Source organism: Phyllobates terribilis, unplaced genomic scaffold (assembly GCF_046119375.1).
Source record: "Phyllobates terribilis strain yellow unplaced genomic scaffold, ASM4611937v1 Scaffold_3__8_contigs__length_932513732, whole genome shotgun sequence".
Taxonomy (NCBI): domain Eukaryota; kingdom Metazoa; phylum Chordata; class Amphibia; order Anura; family Dendrobatidae; genus Phyllobates; species Phyllobates terribilis.
Window position 1 is genome coordinate 356,722,041 of NW_027362763.1, and position 14,560 is coordinate 356,736,600.

The following is a 14,560-nucleotide window of genomic DNA, read 5'->3' on the forward strand; positions in this document are numbered from 1 at the left end:
TTCTGCTTAGATTTTTCACCCATTTATGTGAATGAATGCTGAAATAATTGACATGCTGCATCTTGATAAAAAAAAAATAAAAATATGCAGCAGGGCTCAAAATTTGCCAGGAAAAAAAAAACAGCATGTTCATGAGATTTCTGAAATGTCAATAATCATGCTGGTACTGTAAAATGTTGTGTATTATATGCACCAAATGAGCGGTGTAAAAACTGAAGAAAAATGCTGTGTGTGAACATACCCCAATAGTGCCACATGAAGCAAGTGTTTTATTCCACGCCGCTTCTTGTTCAGACTAAGTGGAAAATGTACTAATGTCTATCCTGGTAGCATTTCTGCATAAATATACTGCGAACAAACAGTCTACACACCTCATGTGAAGAATAGGGGAGTTACTTCTATAACAGCCTGCACTGTGAGTCTGTGAAGAAACATTTCAACACTTACTAACACATTAATTCCCTTGGATTCCTGCGGAGGTTACACCCCCCTCATTACCACCCAACATTGGATAGACTGCAATACATTATTACAGCGCTGATTGTGTTTGTGTTCACAACTGTACAACAAAAATATACAGTGTCCGCTCAAGCCAGGAAAAGAACCTAGTGCTCCGCCGGGGATAGAAGTGAGATGGCCTGGGGGGATCCATTATACTTACCTAACACAATACCTAGCACACAAACCAGAGACGTGCCACCAGAAATCATAGCCTAGCAGAGGGGAAGGGAGGACGCAGCAGCAAACCGCACCGATACAAGTGGGCACAGGAGAAAGCCATTCATCAATGTCATAAAGACAAAGCATAGACCATCTACATACACAAGAGATCTCAATCAGCATAGAATGCTCTTAGAAATGCCATAATATATTAAACAGAATACATATGAGGAATATCATCCAGGGTGAAGGCTTAAAGGAAAAAAAATAAATTATAAATAATAACAAATAGATATCTATAAATCTCTCTCTCTCATATATATATATATATATATATATATATATATATATATATATATATATATATATATATATATATATATATATATATTAAAAAGATTATTATTATATATACACACACACATCAGGTATGTACATTGATACAAGGCAGTCCACATGGTAATGTAAACTTTTTTTCCATGTGATAATGTTGATTTTCAATTATGTAACCCAAAATATCAGTTTGCCACTAAATTTTAGACCTAGACTCCAAAAGTGCCTGTGTGTGTGTGTGTGTGTGTGTGTGTGTGTGTGTGTGTGTGTGTAAATAGATCTCATCTAAAAATAATATATACGGAACATCTCATGTAACCTTAATAGATTGTAAAATATTAGTTTGCACTATATGAGATAATAGTAAAGCAGAAGTGCCCCCATAATGTGCAGCCCCTAAGGCTATGTGCCCACGTTGCGGAAATGAAGCAGAAAATTTCTGCTTCATTTCTGCAAGTAAAAACACATGCGGAATTGCCTTGCGTTTTTTAATGCATTGCAAAAGGCAATTCCGCTTGCGGAAACGCAAAATTAATGAACATGTTGCGGATTTTTGAACGCAGCATAAACGCAGCATGTGCATAGAACTTGCGGAATCCCCTTGGGGACCATGGGGTGCGGATTACCAAGCGTTTTACAAGCGTTTCCGCTGCAGAAATTCCGCATCAAAAACGCTTGTAATCCGCAACGTGGGCACGCAGCCTAAAGCAGCATAGTTTGCGCAGACATTGGCTCCCAATTCATCAAACTTTCATGCCAGCATTCAGATGCGTAATCTTTGAAAAGTCGCAAAACTTTAGCCACAACTTGGGAGTTGCGTCAAACTTTTGCAACTTTTGTCGTTTTCATGCCAGTTTTTCCCAGCTCCAATAAAATGGGTGGAACTGGCGAGGGGCGGTGGAATACCACAGTCTGTCTACTTCTCGAGTAGCTGTGGAGTTAACTACACGAGAAATTTTACTCTAGTTCCTGACTGGAGTAAGATTTCTGGCTTGCTACATGAAGCCGCAAGCCACTCATCAGACACTCTTGATTCATGAAGAGGCGTACAACTCTTCATGAATCGGGAGAGCATCTGACTCATCACACACCCTCATCAAAACCGGCGTAAAACAATGCCAAACGTAATGAACTGAGCCAATTTTCTTAAATCTATTTCTATGCAGCAAGTCTGAATTCCATCCCCAAAAAAGTGTCACTTACAAAGGGATTTTCTGGTGAAAACAATCTCTTACTGATCAGTGTGGGTTGGACCGCTGGGATACACACCAATTAACAGGAAAAGGAATTATCCCCAACAGGGCACTTTTATCTTAGCTACAAAATGGAGCAGTAGGTCGGATGCTCAACGGCCGCTCCATTCATTCTCTATGGGGCTGATGGAAAAAGTCAAGTGTAGCGCTCAGCAGCCTCATAGAGAATGAATGGAGCAGCGGTCAAACATGTACACTGCCACACTATTGTGAAATAAATTAAAGTGCCACATTTTGACTTTTAAAGAGGGTCCCAGCAGTTGGACCGCCACCGATTAACAAGTTATCACTTAGTCTATGGATAGCTCCTGAGGCCAAAAAACATGGAAGTTCAATCATTTTTTCATGCACTTGTTAAGTCATGGTTTAGTTTTGCTTGGTCTCCACGAAATATATATATTTGTTTTATCACTTTAACCACAATTTCAAATGCAGATCTAGAATAAGGAGGCCAATAGAAGTGCTGCTCTATTTTTGTTTTACTTTAATGAGATTTTATTGTGAAGTCAAACAAGAAAAAAAACCTACAGGTCCCGCAAAGAATGGAGTGAAAATCTCGGGACTTCCTACAGAATGAGGAATATACATATACTAAGGCATTCACAGGTTTTACATTTTATTGGGATTATGGCGGTCACCAAGAGGTTAATGGGTGGGAAGTGTCTGAAGCTAGGAAAGGAGAAAAGTAGATTTTGATTGGAGAGGTATATGCGCTGCCTTGTCCTGTGTATACAATATCAGCACGTGAAATTCTCCAGACTCTGGTTCCTCATACACCGCAAGATGCATATGGTCCAAAGGTGCTGACCCCGATAATCACAAAACAACTCGTCTTCCCGCATTTCAGCTCACGGAAAGCTACTCATCCTTTATACAATGCTGAAGTTTAGGAAATGGGTAACAGAGCAAGACATTCACTGCGCAATCGCCCTAACAATACTCCACCGTAGACAGAAATATAGTCTACATGATCCAGAAAGCGGTCAGGAGCAACAAAACAATACAAACTACAAGAAATGAATGCACTCCACTTATAAAGTATGGGATTAATTAGAAGACTGTGCCTTGGAATCTATTTATTTTCAAGTATACAATGTGTTAAAGGTCTGATAGTCTTACAAATAAAGTTGGGGGTCTGTGTCAGTAACTGGCAGTGAAGCCCCCAAGGGTGCAGCTGCACTGGGTGGGAGGGACAGAATAGAAAGAAAGGAGGAGAGGGGAAAAAAAAAAAGAAATCAAGGAGTCTGGCTTCTGGCTGACCTCCAGTTCTAAACCTCCACTAGATTCTCGTAAGGAGAGGGACTGCTTCAAGTCAGAAGTGCAGATGCATTACAGTCACACAGTACTTGTGGACCAACCATGTATCTCTGGGTTACAGATTTGTGGTTTGACAGCTGGGAGCAACTGCATCCATGGAAAAGCAGCAAGCATTCAGGCTTGTAAGCCATCAGATTTCTACTCGGCATTGGAGAGGGCACAGCAAAGATCCCAACTGATAGAGGAAGCACCATCAAAGTTTTCACAGATCCCATCTAAATGGTGGTGGTGAGTACAAACTTTCCAAAATGAACAGTAACACAATTTATTACAATTCGGATCGGCTGTTGTAACATACTGCCAATGATTACGATGATCACCCCTTCACACAACGGCATAGAAAATATCCAAAGGGCAGAGGGAAAGAGATCAATACGAAGAGTTAAAGCTTGATGAAGAGTTACCAGCAGATAATACCCATACTGGAGGAGGGGGGAGCGAAATCACACAGGAAAGCTCAGTCAAAACAGATGGGTATAAATGAAAGAAATCCCTCATTATGAGGACTGAGCATGGCATTTAAATGGTATTAAAAAAAAATGGATATTAACATTTTACCAAGCTCCATGCAGATATACATTTATGTTACATACTGTTCCGGTTCTGTCTAGACAATCACAAGAGGGTTGACTATTTTACACCCAACTTGATTATCGGCTACAACAAGCAACATCTTTGGCATCTGAGGGGTTAAGCAAACACCTCCCACACACATACAAAAATTGAGACACTCCTGGTGAGGTAGGAGAAGAGTGGGAAGACTGGTGATTAGAAGAAGATACAAGTGGACTTAAACCATCTGTGCCAGTTGGGAGACACCTTTTGGACAGACTGATCATTTCGCCCTCTCTTTTTATTACCGGGATTAAATCAACATCCAGGACATTCACAAAAGGCATGGCAGATAACCTGGAGACCTCCTGAATTACAACCATGATGGACGCAAATCATATGGGTCGTATAAGAGAAACAGCAAAGTGAATGGGACATGAATGAAGAAGTTGTAACTAACCCCAGGATACCTGGAATCTTTCACAACTCTGTTCTCTGGCACGAAATGCTAGAGTTCAACTATTCCTACACTGCTAATAATACCAAGGCAGACACTGCACCTCCGAAGTGTTGGCTGGCCCTCCTAACACTTATGGTGATTGTGCCTACAATCGGAGGCAACATCCTGGTGATCTTGGCAATTTCACTAGAGAAGAAACTACAAAATGCTACTAACTATTTCCTTATGTCCCTGGCTGTGGCAGACCTGCTAGTTGGAATATTTGTGATGCCAATCGCACTGGTCACCATTATGTTCAGTGAGTATAAAGCAGTGTGAAGCCCTTCGGCACTCGCACTATTAAGGTGCTGTTTTTGACCGGTTTTATATTGGTGTGTATACTGTAAACCACACAAGTTCTTCAATAAACACTCAGAAGTGAACTTTTCCGGCAGGAAAGTCGTGACTTGCTCGAGCGTTGCGTTTAGTAAGGCTTTGTCCACATTCACACTGTGCCTTCCATTTAGAAAAGCAGCAATAATGCTCTAGTGAATAAGCTACATAAGCAGCACCAATAGCCCCCAATGGACCCCACTGACTTACAACAGGTTACAATGAGGTCTGACAACTTATTTTGACAAGAAAAGTAATGCTGTCTGCAGAATTATTTTTCAGTCAAATCTGCTGATGGAGAAGACCAGAGACTAAAATAATGATCTAATTAAGATTTAAGGCCGGTGGGCAGGGGGGTGGGGGGGTACATCCTTAGATTAAGCAACAGACATTTGCTGTAAGGCTGCTTCAATGCCAAATGTCCCATCACTAGCGTGCAACGTCTATACCCGAGGTCTTCATTCTTGTGTCATAGCATGCATAAGTCACTCCTGAAATTCCAAAAAGTGAGTGGAGTAAGGCCTGGATCAGGTTATAACTAAGAGAACATAATAATGTTCAATTTTAAGAAGTAGGTGCAAGCAAGAGATTACCCAGCACTTTAGGCTTTTGCCAAAAAAAAAAGGTCCCTTCTGAACATTAAGAACAACTTATTACAATACTTATAACAAACCCCATGCATGTTTACACCACGGACAGACAGCAAGACTCCAAGAGAGCGTCTCTGCCATCGCATACAACCGTAAGCAGCCCCTATACATCATACAGCGGGAGAAAAATGTAACGCTGCTTTTAACTTCAAAGGGAAAGAAACAAATGGGTTTTACTCGCCTTGGAAGGAGATGGTTTACAATCTTGTCAAGTACAGGAAACGAACAAATCTATATCCATTCTAGGTCAGTTAATGTGATCATGGACATACAATTTACTCATAATCAGCAAAAATCAAATATTACAAAAGTAACTAACAGAAAAGAAAACCACCCTCCGTAATAAAAGAATATCAAGCGCCAGGCTTTCTAACTTACTAAAATAAGCAAAGGATTCTTAATACAAAGCATGCCCAGTTCTTTGTAACTGTGAGCGCTGGAAAAATTGCAGCAATGATTAAAAAGAATCCATCACTGGCCACTGTTATTGTATAAAGCACATTTAAATCAATGGACGTGTCATTAGCTCAAAGCTATAAAAAGCACAGATGCCAAGTTAATTCAAACATTTTATTAATCTGTAACACCGGTTCCTGCCTCGCTCTTGTGAAAGTGCAGCTCTAGGAATCCAAAAGATAACAAAGATATAAAACAATGAAGTAAACCGTCCTCAAAGATCACAGCACTTTAAATTGCCAAATAATCAAAAGAAGGCAAAGCAGTATTGGGCTCCGTTCACATGAGAGGTTTTGGTGACTTTTGGACACTGGGCATTTTCGAAAAAATTGCAAGTATCCTATTTTACTTAATGGGTGCAGAAATCTGCAACATCAAAAACTCACTAAAAAGCTCAACGTGGGAACGCAGCGTTATACTGTGTGGTGCTGTGTTCCCAATGTCTAATTTAATTATTTCTTATTTTAATCACTTATATAGCGCCATTAATTCTGCAGCACTTTACAGACATTATGAGCACTGTCCCCATTGGGGCTCACAATCTACATTCCCTATCAGTATGTGTTTGGAGTGTGGGAGGAAACCGGAGAACCCGGAGGAAACCCACACAGACATGGGGAGAACATACAAACTCCATGCAGATGTTGTTCTTGGTGGTATGTATCCACATGTATTAGTAACATTAAAAAATAAAATCAACAAAAACACTAAAAACATTGTACAACCTATTAACATGCTATATTCATGGATTACTTGGAATGATTAAAAAGAAAATATATGTTAGGATGGTTCCTGCAAAGGACAACCACCAGTTATACTTTTGTAGGGGGGTATATACTGCACTTTAAAGTAGAGACACTGTAGTAAAGTGTTAAAGGGTTTGTTAAGTTGATCTAAAATATTCCTAAAAAGGGCTCACACCGGAAGATAAAAAAAATATAAAAAAAAAATATAAATCAGGCTCTTTAATGAGGCTAACCTATACCATAGTAATGTGTGCTTCATCCTCGATAAACCGGAAATGCACGCTCAGAAGCCACTGTAGCCAGTGATTGGGTGAGTATTTTCAGCGCGACTTGGGTGGGACCAGTAGGGCTACGTATTCACAATGAGTAATTAGTGAGTGCAGATTTTCTGCACCTATTAGGTAGATTAGGTTATTAGTGGTTTTCATTGCATTTTTTGATATTTTTTTACATGTGTTTTATCGTGTTTTTGACGGTGCAATTTGTCTTTTTTGTTATGTCAGGTCTTAAACTAAGCCACTTGGTTTTTGATATCTCCTGGTATCTACCTTTGACAAAATTTTATTGATACATTGGCGTGTATTAAATGCGTTTTTAGCGCTGGAACATCAGCACCTAAAACTCTGCGTCCCCGCAAGAGAAGTTGACACGTTGAGGATTTTTTTTTTGTTCTAAAAAAAAATGCAGTTTGTCAATTTGTGCCGCATAAAAAATAAAAAGCCCAGTGGGCATGAGATTTTCATAAATACCATCCACTTTGCTTGAACTGTTGCTGAGGTTTTTTTGCGCAACAAAAATATTCAGTGTCAAAAACTCACCATAAATTCATCAAGTGAACGTAACCTAAGGCATCAGAAGCGGACCAGTGGGGGTCTGGAGAGAATTTATGGTTTTCATCTATATACTTAAATTTGTGCAAAACCCCTTTAATCCACAAATTGGTTGTCACTTTTAACAGACTTCAAACTGAGCAAACCGTTCCAATTACCCAGTTCTATGGAAGTAGGGGTGCACCGCTAAGTAGGCAGTTTAGGCTGTGTTCACATGGGCAAAAGTAATTGCACTTTGTGTTCTGTATTAGGAACAGAAAAACAGGATTCATGCCAGGGTCAGAGCAGTCTGTAGACAGACGCTAGTCATGTTAATGGAAATATTTTGTCCTAGTAAAAATGATGGAATTTACGACAGAGTTTCCAACGCAGATGAGAACCTAGCTTACATAAAGCCTCCCCCAAAAAATCTTTTAATCCCTAAAATGTGTGTGTAGTGTAATGTAGTTGTATTATAATGCTTACCGATTGCCATCTTCTCCAGTTTCCAGCGCCGCACTGGTCCTCTTCTAATTCACGTGACATCAATTCCGACTTGCCAGATCACAAGGGGTTTGGCGTGTGGACAGGAAGTCACTTGCACCATGTTACGCTCCATAGGCTTACATCTTAACAGCGACTTCCGATCCACCAAAATCCCAGTGACCTGTCAAGTCAGAACTGAAGTCAAAAGGAGTCAGATAAAGACCAGTGCGGCACTGGAAACTGGGGAAGACTGCAAATCAGTAAGAATTTTATTAAAACTACATTACACTACACAAATATTTAGAAAGGTTTAGGTAATAAAGTTATTAGGGGTGCTCATTTAAGCCCTCCCTTATCTCCCCCAACTTCCACACACACTATGCTCTGTTACAAATTCAGGTTATCACAATGTAACCAGCAGAAGCCACATTTGCTCCAAATCAGAGACCAGATATTGGCTACATTAGTTGAATGAAGAGAAATGTTAACGCAACGTTCCCAAGATCAGTATTTCGTGAGTTTTTGACTTTGCAGAATTTCCGCACCTATAATGTAAATTAGGTTACTTGCGGGTTTTATTTTTATGGAGCTTGTATGTGTTTTAATGTGCGTTTTTATTGCGTTTTTAATGTTGGGTTTTTTTTTTGTCTTTTTTGGAGTGTCATGCTTTAAAAATGAAGCTGCTTTGGTTTTGAGACTTCCTGGTATTTGACATTCTTAGGTGCAGATTACATGCGTTTTTCATGCATTTACCTGCGGATTTTCCGCATCTAATGTAAGTCTATGGGGAAACTCTGCACAGAAAACTCAGCGTACCGACAAGAGAAATTGACATGTTGTGGATTGAAAAAACACACCGCCGGTGAGTTTAAGCAGCATAAAAAAAGAAGCATAGTAGACATGAGATTTCTATAAATCCCATCCACTTTGCTGATACTATAAAACGCTGCGTTTTTGCTGCAATACGCAGAGTTAAAACCGCGATAAAAGCTCATCGTGGGCACACAGCCTAAGGGATACACAATGACCACTGTCTGTCTTTTTCAGAACCTGCCTGGCCACTGCCACAATGTCTATGTGCAATCTGGCTATTTCTGGATGTCCTGTTTTCCACAGCATCTATTATACACCTTTGTGCCATATCCTTAGATCGTTACATTGCCATCAAGAAACCTATCCAAGCCAGTCAATTCAACACCAGAGCCAAAACACTCATTAAGATTGCAGTGGTGTGGTTCATATCAGCAGGTAAGCGATAGCCATGTTTGCTCTCTAGATGTGTACAGTAGTCAAAGTTGTGGATTACCACAGGGTGAAAGACAGCAGAAGACAAATGTGTCTATTATATACACTACATACCAGAGGAGCATTGCACGGCCTATACGTCTACCCTTTAGGCCACCTTTTCAGAGGCCTCTCTCCCAGCCAAAACAGATCTCCTGCTTTGCACCGATGAGGTGCAAACACCCCGAAACACGTGTCTGCAAATGGAGTTTCTGGTTTGGCATCTTATTCCAAGTCATTTGGCAACCAGTCAATATTGACTTTTAGGATTGCTACCCATCCCCCCCCCCTCCCCCCCAATAGGTGGCGCTAGAGTTCTAGTCCTCTTCGTCTCTAAAGAGGCTATTTGCACATTTTTTGTGGCATTCAAGTGTCAGTAATTTTTCACATACACAAAAAAAAAAACAGCCAGTGTTTTTCATCAGTGTTTGGTCAGGGTTGAATTTTTACCGTCATGTTTCATCAGTTTTTCAAGTATGGAAAATAAATTACAAGGCATCTCCTATTCATTGCAATGTCAATCACAGACAGCACATGGACTGCACACTGATGCCATCCATGTGCGGTCCATGATATTTCACAGACCCATAGACTTGTATGGGTAATTTTGATCTGTGATGAAAATAAAACACAGACATGAATCTGTGAGTTTTTTGGCAGAAACAGTCTGCAAGAAAACATGGAAATGTGAACAGTTCCAAAGATTATAACGGGGTATGTGTTCAATCCGTGAAAACCATGGATAGAACGCATACGTGAAAAGCAGAATATACACTGAATCCATTAATCAAGTTAAGTACCTACAAGTTTTAGGCCAATGGCAGACACATTGAGTTTCATTGTATTCTATGAGTGATCAGGAGAGCGGGCAAGATTAGATAACATATTATGTTCACAGAACATGTGTTTTACTTGCTACTTCACTAAAAAGGTCTCTCTAACATAGAAAATTGGAGGTTATACAAAATCAGACCTCCGCTCCTAATCCAGAGCAAGTAGATGAACAGGCAACAGCCCCTGCTAGTTGGAAGAGCTATGACAACCCGCTGATCCTCTGAATCCCGCAGCTGTGGAGGTGCTCTGCATAACTGGGACATGCTGAAAAACTATCTCTATGCTTCCCCATACTACGGATCAGAAACACTTTCCTTTAATTTATTCTGGCCTGAAATAGCTTACAGTGCATAATGATCAGATTACTTGGGTCTTGCATGATAAAGCTTTGGTAATCAGTCTGCGGCAGCTGTATGGCAGGACAGGAAATCAACATTTTGTGAAAGATGTAACTAACCAGTAACTAAACCGTGAGCTTAAGATGGCATCTCCCCTCCACAGCTCTACACAGTCAGGCAAGAGAAAAAGGTATTTTCAGCTTGGCTGCTTCACATCAAGTAAAGAAATGAAGCAACTTGTTGAAAGTTGAAAAAACTCCACTGCATGGTTGTAGGATACACTATTGTTTTCACTCATCTTAACACATTAGTAAATGTCAAGGATTTATGCGCTGAGAAGTGTATGATAAACATCTTCAGAGCAGCGCTTGAAAAGAATCCATACAAGTTTACATAAGAAGTAAATGATCTTCATTCTGTTTCAGGCATCGCTGTTCCCATACCGATCCAAGGACTCCTAGACCCAGAGACCATCTTCAGCACAAACCACACCTGTGTGGTTCGGACAGAATACTTCAAGTACTTCATTATTTACGGCTCCATGGCGGCATTTTTTGTCCCATTTGCTATTATGGTGGTCATTTACTTCCTGACCATTCACTTACTAAGGAAAAAGGCCTATCTAATCAAGAACAAGCCTCCTCAGCGCCTAAACTGGTCTACAGTGTCAACAGTCTTCCAGAGGGACATAGCCCCTGGCTCCTCTCCAGAGAAAGTTGCCATGCTAGACGGCCAAAGAAGAGAGCGGACACTGCAGATAACCAGTGATGAAATGCCCATTCGAAGGCTATCCAGTGTAGGAAAGAAGTCAATGCAGACCATCACTAATGAGCAAAGAGCCTCCAAAGTATTGGGTATAGTCTTTTTTCTCTTTGTTTTTATGTGGTGTCCATTTTTTATTACCAACGTGGCTTCAGTTCTTTGCGATCCAAGTGACTGCGATCCAGAAGTAATCCAGATGTTAATGGAAATCTTTGTGTGGGTTGGGTATATATCATCTGGGGTAAACCCTTTAGTCTACACACTATTTAACAAAACTTTCAGAGACGCCTTTGGCCGGTACATCACCTGCAACTTTCGCGGCATGCGGCCAGTAGGCATCCTACGAAACTGTTCTAGTCGGATATCATTTCGAAACTCAATGGCAGAGAATTCAAAGCTCATCATGAAACATGGTATGAAAAATGGGATTAACCCGGTCATGTACCAGAGCCCACTGAGGCTGAGGACCTCCCAGCTGGAGTCATCTGCTATCCTGCTTGACACCTTGTTACTCACCGAAAACGAAGCGGGAAAGACTGATGAGCAAGTGAGCTATGTATAATTCAAACATAAAAACAGACAGACATACTTATGATCCGATATCATTTCATCACATATTTATAAACTGCTGACTATGGAGGAAAATGTTGTTCTGTACATGGAGGATGGGTCCCACAACGTACTAACAGCCAGTGTCAATGTGGACATATTCATGGAGAAAAGCAGAAAAGGAACACCCTCGGAAATGCCGTTACCGAGCATCACTCAGATTTACACAGAGTTCAGTCGAAAGTTACAAATGACAATTGGTTGAAATAATATTTTCAGAAAAGTACTCTGGAAAGCTGTGAGCCGAAAAACATTCCTGTATCACTTTACATAAGACGTCTGGCTTTAGAAGGTAGCGCAATTAATCTAGCAGAACATTAGCCACTACCTGTAAACCATCTGACATACAAGCTGTGGGGTTTTTTTTCTAATCGTCTCCAAATGTATCAGACTTCCTACAGAAAAACAGAGATGGCAGGCTTAGTATGACGGTTGTAAGGCATAACAGAGCCACAACTTGTATTTCTCTGCAATAAAAATGACTTTGAACAGGGTAAACGGTCTATAAAGCATCCATGTTGCATGCAGATGACTTCTCGTTAACATAACAGTGGCCAAGAGAAGACATTATGTTCCTGTTCAGAGCACAGTCACTTTTGTCAGGTCCTGCCTGTACAGATTGTAATTACTGCTGTTAAGACAATAAACCGATACTGGTTGTAAAGCTAAAGAGGTGCCGCTAATCCATTCTGATTGGGAAAAACAGCAATTCTGGTAGGTGGAAATATAGATTAATGAGAAGGTAAAAAAAAATATTAGAAAAGTTGACTTTTTTGATGCAACATGTTAGATTAAAAAAGGAGAGTCAGAATTCATCACAAAGGAAGCTAATGATCAGATTGTCCTGAGTGCTCACGTCAACAGCTATGTAGAGTGTATAGGCAGCTTAGAGGGGTTTACTCATCATTGACTTTCCATGAGACCCTGCACTCCTGACAGATCAGACCAGCAGCATGGCTGAGCCACTGGTCCACACTGTGCACTCTGATGCTGCAAGCAGAACCAGCACGGGGGCGCTGAAGCTGGTTGGATCCAGTGATCTGGCTGGATCCATAGATCCTGCCAGCTTCAGAGCTGCACTTACAATAGATCTTATATTTTTGGTGAAGAGACTGCTAGCGTTGGCAATGAGCAGTACATGAAATTAAAATTCATTCTTTTCTTGTGAACTACGAGTATGTTTAATAAGATATAAAATGCATGCACTTTGCAATTATACTAATTAAAGGGCATCCGTCAGCAGGTTTTTGCTATGAAATCTAACAGCAGCTTGATTGTAGGGAGAGAGACCTTGCTTCCAGCGATGTATCACTTAGTTTACTGGGTGCAGCAGAGGTAGAATCAGTTTTCTCTGCTGCAGATGTAGCAGAGCTCAGCTGTTGAGCCGTGTATAAAGTCACCCGCACTCCTGATTAGCTGCTTTCTCTGCATATACGCCGCGATACAAATTATGCAAATGCTATTTTTGTCTGATTTTCCTAAATGGTTCATGCAAATGAGTCAGTATAATGTTCAAATCATCAACAGTATAAATCAAAATTTACTGGACACACTTCCCAATGATAAGAGTGAAAATGGTCACTGGCTGAACTTGCAGCATTACGAGGTCACATTTACTGAAATCAAAAGCTTTTTCAATCAAGAACATCTTAACAGGCCAAGTTACATGTTAACATATGACCCCTTCTTTGGTATCACCTTCACAATTCCTGCATCCATTGAACTTGTGAGTTTTTGGATAGGTTCTGTTTGCATTTCTTTGCAGGATGTCAGAATGGCTTCACGGAGCTGCTGTTACGATGGGAGCTGCCTCCCGCCCTCATAGATCTTTTGCTTGAGGATATTCCAGAGATTCTCAATAGGGTTGAGTTCAAGGGAGTATGGTGGAGACTCCATGAGTTTCTCGCCTTTATGTCCATAGCAGCCATTGACTCAGAGGTATTCTTTGCAGCATGAGATGGTGCATTGTCATGTATGAAGATGATTTTGTTTTAGGCAGCAAGGAGATGATATATAGTTAAAACCTAACTTTTAATGTAAATGATTAAAAAAGAAAACGCCTGATGAATAAACAAAACGTGCAGACAAAATGCAGGAACCATATGGGTACACAACACTGAAATTAGGTGATCAATACAAACTATGTTTATATAAAAAATTGTTCGATCTCACTCCTTGAAGGTCGATGAGAACCGTCCAGATGATTCAGGTTAGGAGAGTGGCAGCATGGGTACTGATAAACCACCTGCCGTGCCCCATGGAAGATCTCCCGTCCTGACAAGGACAGTACCCGAGTGTAGTCCTGTCCCTCTGTACATGCCCCGAAAATCTCTCTCCCATGAAGATGATTTTTCTATGGATGGCACGGCTCTTTTTGTACCATGGAAGGAAAGTGCTCAGTTACAAACTACAGATATTTGCCAAGGTCATTTTCACACCTTCAGGGACCCTAAAAGGGGACTACCAGCACTCTCCTCATGATTCCAACAAAAAACTTGATTCCACCACTTCCTTGCTGACATTGCAGCCTTGTTGGGACATGGTGGCCATCCACTACTCCATCCATCTGACCATCCAGGGTTGCACGGCACCATCAATAAACAAGATCTTTCAAAATGTGTCTTCATGTATGTCTGGGC

The 14,560-nt window shown here is 40.7% G+C and overlaps 2 protein-coding genes across 2 annotated transcripts in view; one reads left to right on the top strand and one right to left on the bottom strand.

Moving 5' to 3' along the window:
• Window positions 1-14,560, bottom strand: part of PSMD1 (proteasome 26S subunit, non-ATPase 1) — an 84,243-nt gene that overhangs the window by 18,021 nt on the left and 51,662 nt on the right. The gene's annotated exons all lie outside the window — the stretch shown is intronic.
• Window positions 3,442-12,742, top strand: HTR2B (5-hydroxytryptamine receptor 2B). The gene is made up of 3 exons (XM_073675279.1): window positions 3,442-4,873; window positions 9,142-9,342; window positions 10,976-12,742. The coding sequence occupies exons 1-3, from the start codon at window positions 4,552-4,554 to the stop codon at window positions 11,872-11,874; spliced, it is 1,422 nt and encodes a 473-aa protein (XP_073531380.1). The 5' UTR covers window positions 3,442-4,551; the 3' UTR covers window positions 11,875-12,742.

Bases quoted from the DNA above. Each gene is read 5' to 3' on its own strand.
- HTR2B (XM_073675279.1), top strand. From the start codon at position 4,552: ATGAATGAAGAAGTTGTAACTAACCCCAGGATACCTGGAATCTTTCAC. The intron at 4,874-9,141 runs GTGAGTATAAAG...TGTCTTTTTCAG, and splicing joins ACTGGTCACCATTATGTTCA to AACCTGCCTGGCCACTGCCA. The intron at 9,343-10,975 runs GTAAGCGATAGC...ATTCTGTTTCAG, and splicing joins GGTGTGGTTCATATCAGCAG to GCATCGCTGTTCCCATACCG.